This window comes from Myotis myotis, unplaced genomic scaffold (assembly GCF_014108235.1).
Source record: "Myotis myotis isolate mMyoMyo1 unplaced genomic scaffold, mMyoMyo1.p scaffold_m19_p_2, whole genome shotgun sequence".
Lineage (NCBI taxonomy): Eukaryota > Metazoa > Chordata > Mammalia > Chiroptera > Vespertilionidae > Myotis > Myotis myotis.
Window position 1 is genome coordinate 42,486,056 of NW_023416324.1, and position 18,072 is coordinate 42,504,127.

General features: G+C 38.0%; 1 protein-coding gene across 14 annotated transcripts in view; it reads left to right on the plus strand.

Moving 5' to 3' along the window:
- The window catches only part of NFIA (nuclear factor I A), a 369,092-nt gene that overhangs the window by 271,334 nt on the left and 79,686 nt on the right, over nucleotides 1-18,072 (plus strand). For 7 of the 14 annotated variants that reach the window (XR_004974444.1, XM_036352901.1, XM_036352903.1 and 4 more), the window contains exon 8: nucleotides 17,098-17,286. The exons of 1 other annotated variant lie outside the window; for it this stretch is intronic. Coding sequence is in view for 11 of the 13 variants with exons in the window: in XM_036352901.1 (XP_036208794.1) it covers nucleotides 17,098-17,286 (189 nt within the window). In the remaining 2 variants the exon portion in view is untranslated. Of the gene's footprint in view, nucleotides 1-17,084; nucleotides 17,287-18,072 lie in introns of all 14 variants that reach the window. 6 more of the 14 variants (XR_004974445.1, XM_036352906.1, XM_036352912.1 and 3 more) reach the window with 2 other exon arrangements.

An 18,072-nucleotide genomic window follows, 5' to 3' on the forward strand; every position in this document is an offset into this window, starting at 1 on the left:
TCTTTTAAAGGCATAGAAGAATATTTCAGTAAGCTTCTGGTCAATCAGCTGCCCAGGACATTTAACCAGAGTTCAGTGTCATAACTACTAGGAGCACAGTTGGATTTTTGCAGACTTATATTACTTCATTGTAATTTTAAATACCCCATCTCAGATTCACTTGGTTCCCAACTCTGCTTGTTCTAATTTGACTGTCAATAGTCATTCATCTATTGTAGGAGTGGGGGAAATTTACCAACTTAAACTTGTAGCTGAGACGCATAGGAGGAGGCCCATTATCAATGCCAATAAAAAGGCAGGAGACTGGTAGCAATAGTACATTGATCACCGACACTCTGCTGCACTGGCATACATTAGGGAACATTATTAAATCTCCCACCATCTCCTGCTGCAATAGCAATAGTCACTGTTACAGAACACTGCCCTAGGATCAATGGCTTGGCTTTCCTTCTGCATTTCTGGAGCAGTGGGAGAGCATCATCATATGACAACACTGTCTTCCATCATCTCTTTAGTATTGACACCTACTTTAGAGACTGGTGGACCAGCAAGCACCAGTACAGTAAGAAGGGGTCTGGTCTTTAGTGATGCTCCTATATGAGAGAAATTTCATCCAAATAAGAGGTTGTGACAAGAAAGCTAAATTTCAAAATTAGCACTCTAACTACCCTTCAAAAATGGCTATTTTTTAATGCCAAAAAAGGGGGCCTACAACAACCTATTGTAATTGAAGTGTAAAACCTTACCTTTTATAAGAAAGAAATAATTTTCTCACACACATGCATACACACTGTGTGTGTGTATTTGTCACATACACATATATGATAAAGCATGGTAAAAAAAAAAATTGCTGTTGTATCTCTGAAGCCTGCTTTAGTAGCTGGCACGTGGTATTCAATCAATATTTGTTGAATAAATAAATAACTAGTAGGGTGGGGACGACACGCGTCTTGTCCTTTGAGCAGAGTGCTGCGTGCATTGTTGAGAAATGAACGGAGCTCCACCGGCATCGGGGAGCCCAGGTGCACAATTCTGTGATTACAGAAGTTCCCAGGAAATCTGCTACATTTCAGCTGCTCTTGTCCGAATAAGTAAATTACCCAAATCTCCACAGTTTTCATTTAATGTTTGCAAATGAGGCTGAGTGGAAGAAAAAAATGTAGCTTAGGTTTCTATGTGAAACCTTCCTTGCTAAACTGTCCCTGTCACCATCTTCAGCACAGCCCCCGTGGCTCAGGCAGCAAAGGGCTGGCTCATTGTGTGGCCTTGTTGGGCATATCTACAGAGGGATTTTAAAGCAGATTTCATTCCATCCACAACAATCTTCATGGCTTTCTGGGGAGGGAGAAAATAAAAGAGAAATAGAATGTATTATAAAGAAGGAAAAGTACAAATTGAGAATCACAATTTTACAATTCTTGTCCCCTGTCCTGAACAAGCCTGCGATTTTTTTAGCAAGCTGCTTCCCTGAATTTTCATTTCCTCATATATAAACATTGGGAACAATGAAACAGCCTGGCCATCCTACCTCATAACTTTCAAAAAATCAAATAAGATGATAAAAACAGGAGTTACCATTTATTAAGCCCCAGCGGTGTGCAATGTTCTGGCACTGGACATAGAGTATTTTTAATATATGCAAAGTTTAGTACACTTAATAAGCCATAAAGCTTTATACAGATACTGTGTACCTTGTTTTTGGTAAAGACTTTGAAAACTCTGAAATGCTATGTGAGTTTAAGACACTAAAAAATTCACTTGAAAACATATTGTACATATCTGCATCTGTTATATGCAAAGCACCTTGTAAGATGCTAGAGGGAAAATAATTAAACCAAGGCAGACCTTGCCCTCAAAGTGCATCCAGTCCAGTGAAGGAAAGAAGGGTGACTGGTTAAACACATACCCAGTGGCTTGTAATACGAGGGAGAGAGAGTATGCTGAGAATCACGTATCTTAAGAGTTTATTTGTGGACTTAGACCACAATCCTCCACTGTGACTGTTTAAAAAGTACCGGTACAGCCCTAGCTGGGTTGGCTCAGTGGATAGAGCATCGGCCTGTGGACTGAAAGGTCCCAGGTTCGATTCCAGTCAAGGGCACATGCCCGGGGTGCAGGCTTGATCCCCAGTGGAGGGCGTGCAGGAAGCAGCCAATCAATGATTCTCTCTCATCATTGATGTTTCTATCTCTCCTTCCCTCTCCCTTCCTCTCTGAAATCAATAAAAATATATATATTTTTTAAAGTGCTGGTACAAAAGCTATTCCATTATTATTTTTTTTTAATAAATGTTTTTTGTTTGTTTGTTTTGGTATATTTTTATTATTGATTTTTTACAGAGAGGAAGGGACAGGGGACAGGGATAGAGAGTTAGAAACATTGATGAGAGAGAAACATCGATCAGCTGCCTCCTGCACACTCCCTACTGGGGATGTGCCCACAACCAAGGTACATGCCCTTGACCGGAACCGAACCCGGGACCCTTGAGTCCGCAGACCGATGCTCTACCCACTGAGCAAACCGACTAGGGCAACTATTCCATTATTAAAGGAGCACCAGTGAATGCCAGTGCATGTTTCCTCCCCTTCATCATGTCTTACCTTTCTTTATCTCTAAGAAGTGTGTAGAAAGCTGAAAAGCCAGGAAACTGCCGAAGCGCACAAGGCAGCGCCATGCTACTCCAGCAAGAGGTGTATCTTTCTGCACCCTGGATGCAAACGTCCTCAGTGTTCTGACCTGTGGGTCAGGAAATTGGGCAGAACCTGAGCAAATATTTACTGAGAGGAAACACAATGATTCTGAATGGAGGTTAAATAACCAGAAAGTATAGTTGGAAGAAGAGAAACAAGACCAGATAGATAGATAGATAGATAGATAGATAGATAGATAGATAGATCGATCAGACTTACTTAAGAGTTTGCTGTGTTGATTTTCCTTTATCTAATAAATTTTATTTATCTAATAAATATTGTTAAATATTTGTAGAACTCAGATGGTAGTTTTAACCTCTGATATAAAGAGAAAACATACTTACTTAGTATTCTTATGTCCTCTGTTTAGTCTCTGAACATAATGTAGATAGTTTATAGACTTGAGTAATACCACAATTTGACTAACAATAAAAAATAAATTTACTTGTATTTTGTCATTGGAGTGCTGCTGAAATTTTAAATATGTGTTTGATAATTAATACCTAATGTTTACTGAGAACTTACTATGTTTATACATTATTCTAAGCTTTATATATGTATATACAACTATGTATTGTATATATATCTATAGTTTTAAATATTTTTATATTTCTATATATGCATACATAGAAATGTGTGTATATATGTGTGTATGTACATATATATTTGCTTAATTTGCAAAAAATATTATACAGGTCACTAATAATACTATTTGCAGACTTATTTCCTTCTCTTGTATGTTTTTATATTTTTCCTACATACTCATGATTCTGTTTAAATATTAAATAATCAAGTATAATGCCATCAGTTTATGTGGGAATAAATTTCTCCCTCTCTTTTTTTGGGCCATCAAAGTTTTTAATAAAATGGCTTTTTAATACTTGAGAATAAGGGGCTTTATATGGAGCATGGCAGGGACGGAAGAAAGATTTCCACAGACCCACGCAGCTCTCAGGAGTTAGTTAGTAGTTTTTCTGCCCGGGCCGTGCTGCCGTTTCTGATGTGGCTGCCCACATCCCAGTTGCTCTTTGCTCGACAGAGACTTACAGTAATGCCTATTTATCCAGTTCTATCCATCTAAGGATTTCAGATACATCACACACTTATCAATTAATCAGAGACATGGCACCTATTTCAGGATGATGGGTGAATTACATCCTAGATTACGAGAAATGCTCACATCGACCTAGTAAATCAAGGACTGTCTCCGGACGCGCTCCTGAACAACACACCCAGTACTCACACGGAGAGGACTCTCTCCAACACTGAGTCTCAAAGCATATCTCCCAAATAGGAGAAAACTACGGGAATAAAAAGAAAAGTCACTGATTTCAAAGCATCTCTTCAACCCGATGAAAAATTAAACTGCGATAGAATGAGTGAACCCATTGAAACAGAGTTATAGGCTTGCCTCTTCGGAGTAAAGTATTGCTGACCTCCCTTTCTCAACAGCTACCCGTGTGAAACTTTTGGATTTTTAAATGCTGGGTTGCTTGGTTCCTGGTTCTCTGGGCTGTTGGAGTGAGGAGCTCTGCTTGTGGTCCAGCCGTCAGCCCACTGAGAACAGGCTTTCAGGACAGCTGTGAATGTCTGGTATCCATTCCGATGACATGCCAGCTCTCCCAGATTTTAACGTGGGCCAAACCCCTTATTGTCCTCCATGTTAAAGGAGCATTCCACTTTCCAGGGATTTTCCCACTTTGTGTGTAATGAGTGGTAGTTCAGATTTTCATGTGCGTCATTGGGAATGCACTCAAGCCACTAGAAATTCAAGGAATGGCAACCCAATAGCCATCTCTAATCTGAAGTGTCCTCTGTCTTTCCAGATTATTCTGCTGTGTTAGCCATCCCTACCCAGGAATCACTTCACTGTGGTTCGCTTCCAGGATTCATAAATTCTGGGATGTCACGATCACTTACCATTTAATGCCGCTCAAATTTGCCATCTGCCTTCCAGCCATTTCATGGGTCTGACCGAAGAGGGGGGTTATCAAAATGGCCATGCACCATCTCTCGTGTCTTAACTCTCTTCAGGGACTTACAGAAGCAGGGCTTCATGTTCGAATGTCAAAATACACGTGTAAGGATTAAAAGCAGTCTGGGATGCATAAGAATATGTTTCAGGCCGGTTATTCTTTGATATTTATCACTTCGTAGTGGTGACACCTGCTTCTAATTTTAAGAGTTCTTTTTTTCGAGTGGGTGATTTTTTTTTTTCTTCAGAAAAGAAATCTTATCCTCAAAAGACTCAACTGGTAATTTTTCTTCTTTTGATGTGCTTGATATTTTTATGAGTTTGTCCATCAGCATTGAAGTCTTAACATGCCTTCTGTTTTTTTAAAAAATATTTATAACACATAATGATAATATTGGGTCACATAAATTTATGTCCTAGCCACACATTTGGAGACTTTTGCGGAGATGTAATTTCTTATAAATGTCATTGTCTGCTACTTAGACTACTTGATAGTTGTCTTGACTAAAGCCAGAGAAATAAACTGCCTTATGGGAGTGGTTTAGTAACTTACATTCAGTACCCATATTTGTATTTTTTTGCACATTTAAGGACTGAGTTGGTGACAGTTGTCATTTTGGGGTTAGTAAGTGGAAGAAGAAAAAGAGAGGAACTTTGTTTTGTCTCTTTAGACACATATGGAAACAGTCCTTTGGATTAAGGGTAGCCAGGCTATTATGTATAAAGCCCAAAGTGTTTGCTTTTTTAAATTTTTTTATTTAGTATAACGACCTTTTCCTAATGGTTTCTGGGTAAAGTTAATTATATGAATAGAAAAAGCTGCAAAAGATGGTATATTGCTAGCAACCAGTTCTGATTGGCCTGCGGGGTGTTGTCTGTATAAAATTGGATCCTTGTGTTGGGTTCCAAAAAAAGGTGTGAATGTGAAGAAGTGCTAAATCATGACTCCAGAGAAAATGTCGGGCATGAGCAGTTTTTAGTTTAAGTGAAAACCAAACTTTTGCATTTGGACAAAGAAGACAAGGAGAGAAAAGGGTGAATCACTAACTGATATAAAAGCATTATGGTGATCAAGTTTCAGCACACTTGAATCAGACCCTCCACAAAGGCTGTGACTGAAGGGAACTAACTCACTTACTTAATTGATATGAAAAACTTCGCTGGGCATTTACCCTCAGTGTCAGATAAGTAATTTTTAATATCTAATATATCCAAGATATGGAGACAGTTAAGAAAACAGTGCGGGTTTTAATAATTGCACTCATACGTAAACGGATCTATCATTACGTTGGGGCAAAGAATGACAGTGAGCAGAGACATCCTGCTAATCTCTCTCAGATAAGTGTTCAGCGTAATTAGACCGACGCTGTCTCTTCTGTTCAGTGCAGCATTAATCAGGAGAAGTGCAGCTTTACACAGGAATTTTTTCTGATATGTCATTGTTAAAAAAATACAAGACCTCTTTTGTCAGATACTGTGCTTCAGAAAATTACTCATATAGTTGTGTACAAGTATTTCCTTTTTATTTATTTTTTGTTGTAATAATGCTCTCTAATAATGCGCTCCTTTTGCATCCAAAAAAGAAAGCTGCATTTGAAGTTAGTGGTTCTTTTTGTTTTGCGAAATATCAGAATGATGAACTACATGAAGTATCTGTAACCTTTGCAGTGACCTGTTGGCTCATATATCTAAGACAGTGGTTCTCAACCTTCCTAATGCCACGACCCTTTAATACAGTTCCTCATGTTGTGGTGACCCCCAATTTCATTGTTACAAATTGAACATAATTAAAGCATGGTGATTAATCACAAAAACAATATGTAATTATATATGTGTTTTCCGATGGTCTTAGGCGACCCCTGTGAAAGGGTCGTTCGACCCCCAAAGGGGTCGTGACCCACAGGTTGAGAACCGCTGATCTAAGATGATGGCATGACTCTTTGTTAGAGAGAGGTTTTCTTATAAGGCAAGGGCCGGAAGTTTTTGGCATTAAGTAGGAGCTTGAGAGACAACCTCTTTGTCTGAAAAATTTCATGTGAAAATGATGAGACGTGTTGCCCCTTTCCAGCCTCTACAGGCATTGCCTTTAAAAAAGAAAATCAATTTCCTTTTACCATGTAGCTTCTAGCTGTGACTCCCAACTACTGCATAGTTATAAACTAGTATCAGTTCATTGCACAACTCTATCTTCACTCCTTCTCAGCGACTCAAAGGCCTTTGGAGGCAAAGAATAGGGTTATTGAAGGATGGCAGGCAGATTTCACTAAGTAACAGGTGGAGGTCAAAGTAGTTTATTTGTGGGGACAAACAGAGTACAGAGATGAAAAATCAAATGCTTTGCCATAATAAGATTTAGGGAGAAAATGCTGACTACACTAGCTCAGATTCTAGCTGACAGAACCCTTTCTAGTGTTTGCTACTTGCAATTTGAAGAGGCCTAAAATTATATTTCTCTTTTCCCCTATGAAATGTCTCAATCAGTTTCAAATTTTACTTTAAATAAAGTGATCAATGCTCCACATATACCCAAGGAATATTGGGACTAATAGGTTCCCACTGCAGGTGTATGCAGAACAGGGAACAACAGAGACCACACATCGCTGAAATTAAATTTTACCGGGAGGACCCTTACACTCCACGCTTTCAATCATGTTTGAACGGACAGATGTGAACTTAATTTAATCAGCACTTAACTTCTCATCATTGAAATTGGTATTGTAGTTGGAGAATAGTATCTATAAGGATATTGACTAAGCATAAGCATTGGGTTTCCCCAGCTTGTTGGAGAAAGGGCTTTTGTTTTATTCTTTTCCTTGTTATATAATTATGTATTCGTATAGTGCATATGTTTTGCTTTTGTAGCTTACAAAGAGGCCAACATGCTGGGAAAAGATATGAAAGTAAGGTTTGCCTGCTGTTCTACAGCAGGACCGAAAATGTAAAAAAATAAATAAAAAACCCCCACAAACTTACAGAGTGGGGCAAAAGTGAAACACAGAGTTTTTACTTGTATTAATATTTATTAATTATTGTATTATTTTCCATACAAGCAGCTGCAAACCTACTTTTGCCCCACCCTGTATTTGTTGGCATGTAAGACTAGAGCTGTCTAATAGAACTTACTGCAATGATGCAAATGTTCTCTATCTACACTGGCCAATACTGTAGCAGCTAGTCAAATGTGGTTATGGAACGCTTGAAATGTGGTTGTGCTGAGCAACTGAAGTTTTCAATTCATTTAATTTTAATTAAGTTAAATTTAAGTAGCCACCTATGGCTAGTAGCTACTGTATTGGACAGGGCAGATATAAACTACACATATGTATGATTGAGTTTTTAACTTTTCAGCTGGATATCTAGGCAGAATGAATAAAACATTTATGCTATGTTATACCATATTTATTTTTCAAGCAAAGGAAGTAATTTGGTTTTCTCAGAAATTTTTTCTTTATTTCCAGTCCTCTGTGAAGGGGTGTGCTTGCTGTGTTGAGCCAAAATCAATCGTTCTCTGAACACAAGCGGGGATAGGATGGCTTGGGGGGAAGATGGTTGGGTGGGGACTCTCCAACTTGTAAGTATATGGAGCATGAAATACAGTTTTTAAATTTCAGTCCTGACACTGGAGTATCTGTATTTATCCTGAAAGGAGAGGAAATCCCCTTAGAAAAAAAAATCAAGACTTTCTTGTTGGCCCAGGAACCCGATTTCTCTATGACATTTTTCTTGTGTCTGTTCTTTACTCTCTCTGGTTGTAAATTGTCACTCACAAATGAACACTTGGAATACATTAGAGAATTCATTATTTCTTTTCTCCTGAATAATCCATATCATTTTCATTCCATTCTCTCATTTTTAAAAATGGAAGAACTCACTTGTATCCAGGCCCTTCAAATTACCTGAACTTCTTTATGATGTGGTAATTCTTTGGGGGGGTCCTTTTAGCTCATTTTAAATGGTTGCCTATAGTATAAGAAGGATAAACCTCAGAAGCGGTATTAGCTCTCATTTTATTCTCTCCATCATAAAAATGATTTTAAAACATTTTAATTCACTGGAAAGGTTAAAAGTCAAACTAGTCTGAATGTTTTACCTTTTTTATTGTGGAGTATGCTCATCATCATAAATTACACCAGAATGAACCCTAATGTATTTTATCATTAGGACACAAATTCAAGTTGAGTGCAGTATCTTCAGCTACCTCCTCATGTCGCACAGCATGTGTTTATACCCACAGGAAGGGAACCGTTCATTAACTGTGGGATTAATCTGTCCATTCACAGTCTTTATTTAGCATCCCAGTTGGAGATGATCTCATCACAAGGTGCAGCTGAAATGGGCCTAGGAAGGGCCTGTTCTTGCCTGTGGGGCAGCTGCAGAGCTCTGCATCTGGAACAGATGAGTCTGGGCACAAATGTGCCGGTGGTGGATGACTTGGAAAAGTGGTACTGGTACTCAGCTTTCATCCTGTGCATGAGAAATGGCACTGAAATGTATGTTTCACTGTTAGTCTGACTGACAGGTCTGGGGCATTCATTCCTCACACTTAGACAGGGAGGTAGAGAGGAATCTGAGCACCCGAATGTAAGGATAACAGGTACAGTAGCAGTTAGCATGCCATTTAGGCTGAAGAAAAATATTTAAGTATCATTATTTTTTTAAAATATTTTTTATTGATTGTTAGAGAAGAAGGGAGAGGACTAGAGAGATAGAAACATCGATGAAAGGGAAACATCACTGATAGGCTGCCTCTTGTGTGCCTCTCACTGGGGATCCAGTCCGGGGCATGTGCCCTGACTGGGAACCGAACCAGCGACCTCAGAGGTCGACACTCAACCTCTGAGCCATACCGACTGGGCTTAAGTATCATTATTAATCTCTATTTTAAATCAGCTCATGATTAGTTTGTATCAGTAGAATAGTTAAATAATCGTAACTTTTTTCAGAAATAGGCATCTTGGAGGGGTACACCGAAAGGAGGAAGAGCTTTGTCTTGCTGGGTTCAAATCCTGGCTTCACTGCACACTAACTGTATGGCCACTCAGCTTCAGGACTTCTCTCCCCCAGTTATCCTCTCTGAGTCACTGTGTCTGTCCATCTGCTGGGCCATTCCTGCAGGCGAACATGCTTTACTGTCTCCCATCTTCAGAAAGCTCCACCTTGCTTCCCTCCATCTTCCTGTAGCTACTACCCTATGTTTCTGCTTCCCTCTGCAGACTAACTTCATCAAAGAGGTGACTGCACCTGTTTCCCTGCTTCTTCACTTCCCACTGATTTTGTAAACGTCTCTACCCTATCTTCCATGTATATTCTCATCCTTGACCTCTCAATAGCATTCAACTCCCTCAATCACAACTTTATTCTTGAAATACTTTCTTAGTTTCTGTAAAACTACACTTTCCTATGAGTTAAATACCTCAACTTAGTTGCCTATTTTGACACTGATTTTGGTAGCTCAGGGGCTTCCCTTGATGTCAAGACTTACTTAATTCTAAATTAAGGTGTTAGACTTTACCTCTGATCAAGTGAGGCATTGCTGCATTACAACATACACTAGACTTGTAAGATATCAGTGACTCTTAAAAGAAGAATTTTGATCCTTTCTGCTTATGCCTTCAGGAGGCTTTATAGAGAAAGCAACTGGTTGAATAGGCAAGAGGCCTATTGTAAATATTAAATGTATGTATTTTCTGTTTTACAACTTAGCATCCCTCAGTCATGATCTTCTAGGCCTGTGTGATATTTATTTATTGGAGGTTCTGTGCTAGAATTACTGGTGATGCATTCAGTATGTTTAATAAAATCCTAAGTGATCCATACTAAGGCCAAGAAAAACTTTTGTTATGTAAGACAAGATGATTTTTAGTATACTTCAGAGTTTTTCTTTTTGCATATTCTTTTGCAAGTAATATACCATTTCTTTGATTTGTTTCCCTTTGGATAGCCAAATTGGACACTTCAACCCTAAATATACTTAACTAGAGGTGCGGTGCACAAATTCATGCACAGGTGGGGGGTCCAGCCTGCCCCGATATGGCCAGGCTGGCCACAGGGAAGGGACGCAGGAGGTTGGCCGGCTAGCCCCACCCCCTGGTCGAACTCCTGGGGAACTCCTGGCCGAGGGGACAATTTGCATATTAGCCTTTTATTATATAAGATTGGCTTAAATGGGACACTTTCTATAGTATACAAAGGGAACTACATGAGGGAGTGTGAAGTTTCACACAATGTACAAGCTTTAGAAATGAGAGACCTGAGTCTCGAATATCAGTTAGGAGCTGAATGATCTTGAGCATGTTGTTTGACATCTCTTGATACCTAGTTTCTGTAACATTAAGTTATAGGTAGACAGTACAATAATACTCTTCTATCTGAAATGAAGATGTTAAGGATCTGAGATATTCATGATTATAATAGTCCCCCCTTAACCACAGAGAATAAGTTCCAAAACCCCCAGTGGATGCCTGAAACCACAGATAGTACCAAATCCTATATACACTGTTTTCCTATATATACATGCCTGTGATAAAATTTAATTTATGAAAGGCACAGTAAGAGACCAACAACAATAGCTAATAATCAAATAGAAAAAGTATAACAATATATTGTACTAAAAGTTATGTGAATGTTCTCTCCCTCTCGCATAATATCTCAATGTACTGTACTCACCTTTTCACTTAAAGGAAGCTGTTTACGGTTTCTCTTTGGCATATCTGAATTGCCAGCATCACTACTCTTGCACTTTGGGGCCATTGTTAAGTAAAGTATGGGTTACCTGAACACAAACACCGCAACTACTCAAATCAATCTGATAACCCAGACAGCTACTAAGTGCCTAGCAGGGTGGGTAGCATATACAGTGTTGGGTACATTGGACAAAGGGATGATTCACATCCCAAGTGAGATGGAGCAGGAAGACCTGAGATTGTATCATGCTCCTCAGAACACGCAATTTAAAACTTATGAATTGTTTATTTCTGGAATTTTCCATTTAATATTTTTATACCATAGTTGACTACAGATAACTGAAATCATTGAAAGCAAACTACAGATAAGGGAGGACTGCTATCCATGGCACATAGTAGGTACTCCATAATCTGTAGCTCTTATTATTTTCAGTCTGATTTTTGAAAATGATCACAATGCAGAAGTTTGATTTTCAAACTCCTGGCTCTCTTGCGGTCCCTACATGGATGAAAGTATCCCTAGATGAAAGAGGTCCCTAGATGGATGAAGGTTTGGTGTGATAGTTGCATTAGTAAAGCAGCAGTAAAACTAGGTCATGGGGAATTAGATGATGACAATGGTCAGGAGAGTATCTAAAGTCAGACATGAACGGCCAAACTTACAGCTTTCTGTGGTCCTCTCTAACCTGCTTAGCTGTTGGATTTTTAAAACTAAAGTGCAGAGTTTGCTTGTTTCCAGAATTTCTCTCAGATTGTGACTATAAATGAACATTATTGAAAGTAAACATTTTTTTAATTTTGAAGAAAGACACATATACCAGTTAAGTCTTCTCTGGCAACTTGAATTACATCACCCAAACTCCAACAACATACAAGATAAAGCCCTGCTGTCCTGAACAGCATTTACCAGGGATAATTTTCACAAGACAGTGAATCTTTGAATAAGTCCTCTGACAATTGAGCAGTAACACTGACCTGTTATAGTTTTTTCTAGCAAAAAAACAGCATTGTACTATCTTGTTATTCCTGTAGGATTTGCTTCACAATTGTCACTGTAAAGTTCTTGGTTAAAGTGTTGGGTAAATCTCATAATTTGGAAGAGTGGGGGAGTTGAAATTAATTATGTTTCCCCTATCCCCTGTATCTTTTTTTTAAAAAAAAATTCTTTAACATCAGGTTGCAGCAAAAACTTACCAAAAACAAACCTTGATTTGTTATAGGAGACCCCAAGAATTATATTTGAGTTTTCCCATGTTGTTTGATCTGATTTTGCTATTGATGTTTCTTGAAAGAATAAGGGGGAAATAGAAAATTTCATAAATGTTTACACCATTGGAAATAACTATTTGTTGGCCTTCCCCCTACCACCGCCCCCAAGAAGCTGTCTTAACCATTTTCTCTGGGCAAGTGTAGGCTAATGCAAAACCTCACAACCTAAGATGGATTTGCTAAAAATAATGGAAACTTATGGAATTCTATAATCTGTGCACAGTGGGCATCTTTAATGCACACATTTCTAGCACTGACAGTCTTATATGTGAATATCATGTTAGTTTTCTATTGCTGTATAAAAAATTACCACAGACTAGCTTACAACAACATGCAAATCTTATCTCACAGTTTCCATGTGTGAGGAGTCTGGGTACAGCAAAGCAGGTCACTCTGTGTATGGTCTGTCCCACAAGGCCGCAATCAAAATTTTGTCCAGCCTACATTAGCTCGGAGTCCTCTTGCAAACTCACCTGATTGTTGACAGAATTGTTTCTTTTCTTTTCTTTTCTTTTCTTTTCTTTTCTTTTCTTTTCTTTTCTTTTCTTTTCTTTTCTTTTATTATTTTATTTTATTTTTGTTAATTTCAGAGAGGAAGGGAAAGGGAAAGAGAGATACAAACAGCAATGATGAGAGAAAATCATTGATCAACTGCCTCCTGCATGCCCCACACTGGGGATGGAACCTGCAACCCAGGCCTTTGCCCTGACCGGGAATCGAACCATGACCTCCTGGTTCAGAGGTCAATACTCTACCACTGAGCCATGCCAGCTGGGCAGAATTCAGTTTCTTGTAGCTTTAACACTAAGGCCTAACTTTCTTAAAGCTGGATACCCAATAGGGTACCACTTAGTCCGTAGAGTTCCCTGCAGTTCCTTGACATGTGGCCCTCTCACAGGCCCTTTCATAAGATGGCAGTTTACTTCTTCAAAATCATCAGGAGAATCTCTCTGACTTCTAATCACTCTTTAAAAGGGTTCACCTGATTAGGTCAGGCCCACCCAGGATAATAACTCTTTTAACTTAACTAAAAGTAATCTGATTAGGGACCTTAATTACATCTGCAAAATTCCCTTCACTTTTGCCTTATAACCACCTAATCACAAGAATGGCATCCATCATACTCATTGGTACCACCCACATTCAAGAGGAGGGGGTTATATAAAACGTTGTACCCCAGGGCCCAAGAACCTTGGGCCATCTTAGAATTCTGATGACTACAAATGCTAATGATGAAATCTAACAGAATCTTGGTGGATACTGTATTTGACCTATACTTTAAAGAATTACCTGGTGGGCATCTTGCTTACAACTGCTTCCAAGGATAAGAGTCACTACATAGCTAGAACTTCATGTATGTTTTTCTTTGTCTACTGTACACTAGTTGAAATGGCTGGGGTAGCTTAGAAAAATGGCAAAGTGGAGAAAATTCAAAATGTCTCATAGTTAGACAAACAATGACAAGCCAATGTGCTTCTTGAAATTCATCTCCTCTATTTGCCACCATTGGGATTTTTCTACTTCTCAATAGGACGAAATGTCCCATTGAATCAAAACAGCATGCTAAATTTCTGCTTCTCATTCTATAAGTCTTCATTTTTACATATTGAAGAGAACTTTAAGTGATAGTTTTTCTGTTCCAGAAAAAGGGGTAGCATTAATTTATCTAAATCTTTTTAAAAAATCTGATACTTCTAAAAAAATACATTGAAATTAAGGTTTTGATTCATTAAGAGAAAGCCAATTAGTCATTAATCTATACAGTAATTGTGTCTAACCGTTGTGTATAACTAATTGGTAACAGATTTTAACAAGGAGTTATTGTTTTTTAATAACATACAGAAACCAAAGTTGATCTCAAAAACAAAAGTCAAGATTAATGCTCTCTTGTTTATTATATAAAGCAGTTTACTAACATTAAGTATATGAAGCAAATTAACCAAAACTTACATTATGCATATGGAGAAAATATTAAAGTATATAATAAGGAAGTGTGCTCAATATGGGTCTTTAAAAATTGAAAACACAAAGTAATTTTGAGATTCATGACAGCCTTAGGGTTCATATTACTTGACTGTGATAAATTTAGAAAATTATATACAGTTTGGCTTGTTCTTCTTGCACACAGACAATATTTCTTCTCTCTTTAACCCTTTTCAAGAGGATCTGAATTTTGTTGTTGAACCCATTTACCCACCTGATCATTCTTGATGCTTGTTATTACTTAAATTTTACTTATACCTCATCTTTTATAAGGGTAAATAGTGGACTTAATCATTTAAATATTTCTGCAGCATTTAGAATAACATGGGCTGGAGCACATGAAGTTTTCAAAGGAATGATAACTTTTTTCTTGAATCCAACTGCTTGCTTTCTTTAACAGAGTTAATTTAGATATTGCATTCATCAGTGATTCCACTATCTGAAAAAAAAATTCTGCCATTTAAAATTTTTGACATTTTCATTTTTCTATTCTATTTCTGTTTCATAACACATAATTCAGGCATTTGACTGAGTTTAAATCAGTGGGCTGGCTGGCAGCCTAAAAATTTGTTTGCACAGAAGAGATTTGAATGAATTGGGAGATTTGTTTAAGTATTGGTAGCTCTTTATTTCTCTCCTATAATTTTTTAATTTGAAATCTCTTCTCTGATGTAATTATGTGATTAGACCTTAGGTTAGTTTACTTGAAATGAATTTTAATCCAAAACTGCAATCTGTCCTAATGATATTAGGACTGGTGTGACTTTGGTTACTGATTCAATGAGCAAAGAAATGTAGCTAAAGTCACATAATGACTTTGTTTTTAATTGAAATCGCAGACATATTGATTAGAATGGATCTGATCTAGATCTGTCAAATTAGTGGAAATCACACATAACTTCATATTGTCCTTATGTCTGGCTATGGAAATGTGCTTACCAATTTGCAATTTGTTTTGTTTTCCTCCCTTGGGGCCTAAACCCCAAGTTTTGCTATATCCAAACATCTATTAGTAAAGCCACAGATAAATCTGAGGCCTATGCAATTAGTTTAAATATCTTTTCAGGCCACATGCTATGTTCCAGGCCCTTTGTTAGATTCTGAAAATAGAGGGGGCAAAGCAGAAAGGTCTCCTCCTTATAGAATCTGTAATCACACTAGAAGCTTGTGTTGTGGAGTCTCATTAAGGAAATCTATGATCAGATATAGCAAGGACATATTTAGACATAGGCCAGACTGACTAGATTTCAGAACAGACTACACCTATAACATGCTTGGCACAGTGCGTGGTAGTTAGCATCTATTCAATAACAGCTACATGTTAATACCATTATTATCTTTATTATTTATTTTTTCCAGTTCACCCAAATAATTCTCTGGTCATAGGCAGAACACAGCATATGTAGACATGCATAAGTAAAATGAGATTAGGTTCTTTTTACAAAAATGCAGACCAACTTTGTGCTGCAGACTTAAGAGAGCCCAAATTGGTCCTGTAATGTGGAGACTAGGAATCGTTTTCTTTATTTTTATATCCAAGGTTTCATTGTTTTAATTGGCACCCTACCAAACTGATAGATGCCTCCAGTTGTGTGTGTTAGCGTGGTTGCTGAGAACATTACAAATCCAGTAATTATGAGGGACTATTTTCACATTATTGTCTTCTCAAAACATTCCCTATGCTGGAAATGCTATGAAAAATCTTAGAAATTGTAGTAAAAATACTATTTTAAAAAACAAGCTTTTATTGTATTTTCTTAACATAAAAGTAATATATGTTCATCATGGAAAAGACAAGTAAGCAAAAAGGCAATGAAAATCACCCGAATCCAACACTCTGAGAGAACCACTGTTAGGTTTAGGCCTGTTTTCCTTCTCTGTACACAGAATGATATTTTTAAGTGGCATCATAGTGTAACACCCTATTTTGTAATTGCTTTCTATATCTTTATTCTATGTCACTGAACAAATACCTTTCTGTGTCATTATTCTTTTACAGTATTATTTGCCTTTGGTTCTATCAAATGACAATTGTTGGGCATTTAAGATATTTTTTACTTTTATCTTTCTTTGTTTCTATTATAAATAATTTATTGAATGAGCAACCAACTTGCCATTGTTGGAGGTTTTTAAATGATAAAATAACTAAATTACTTAGAATCATTTAAAGTGCCTTTGGTGCCCGGTACCTGGGAAGATGAAATGATGGCAAAGAGGTCTTCTTGTGCTTCCATAGCCTCCTTATTGAAGGGTCCCAGAGGCCGCAGGGGACTTGCAACTTTCAGGAAACACTGAGAAAGTGGCACCTGTAATTAGAGAAGATCACTGATGCCAAGATGGACTGTGGTTTAGTAGAAGGTGAAATCATTATCTACAGACTTATCAGGAGACCATTTTGTCACCTGTTTGTCCCTGTGACAAATTCAAAGCAACTGAAAACAAATTTTTCATTCACCGGTAGATTTATTTTTTTAATTCTTTAAGTTTTATCTTTTAGGTTGCACAAGCTGTTGTTCCATGAATTACAGTGTGCTTATCAATCCATCCTTCTTGCCAGGAATGCCATCTCCAACAACACTGAAGAAGTCGGAGAAGTCTGGTTTCAGCAGCCCCTCCCCTTCGCAGACCTCCTCCCTGGGAACAGCTTTCACACAGCACCACCGGCCTGTCATTACAGGACCCAGAGGTGAGCCACTCCACAGGCACCCTGGGTTTTGCTTAGATCATGGCCTTGGGGCCAGAGTAGCCAAATGAGACACAATGAGATTCCCCCATTATGCTCCTGAAGGCAGTGAATGTTCCACTTTCTTATCATTGAGGACAGCTTTGGAGTGTTAGAGACCAAAGAGATTTGGCATCGGTCCCTTGATTATTAACCTAAGGCAAACAAGGGACCAAACCACTTTCTTTGCCAGTGTGATGTTGCAAAGTGGTGGGAGATCATTTTAATTGAACCAAAATCAAATTCGTTCTGTAAGTTACAGAAGAGTGGTGTGTGTGTGTGTGTGTGTGTGTGTGTGTATGAGTGATGATCAAGTACAGTTGACCCTTGAGCAATGCAAGACTTTAAAAAATCCACATATAAGCAGACCCACAGGGTTAAAACCCAAGTTGTTCAGAGGTCAACTGTATTTTCAATAAGCAATTGGGAATGGGCATACGTGGAGGGCCGACTTAAGTTATATGCAGGTTTTCGACTGTGTGGTGGGTTGGTGCCCCCTAACCCTGACTTTGTTCAAGGGTCAACTGTAATAGCTTCTTTTTCATTCTAGCATCCCTGATGCTCCCCTTTCCTTGAAACATTTTGCATTGAGGTTGTCTGCATCACGGTGTTGACTGTTGACGAGCAGTCTTCATTCACTCCTTTTGAAGTGGTAGATAGTTGGTCTGGTTTTCATTGCAATGTTTTCATTATTTTTGTCTTGTGTGCTTTTAAGTTTATTATTAAAATGTGTCCACAAGAAATATGATT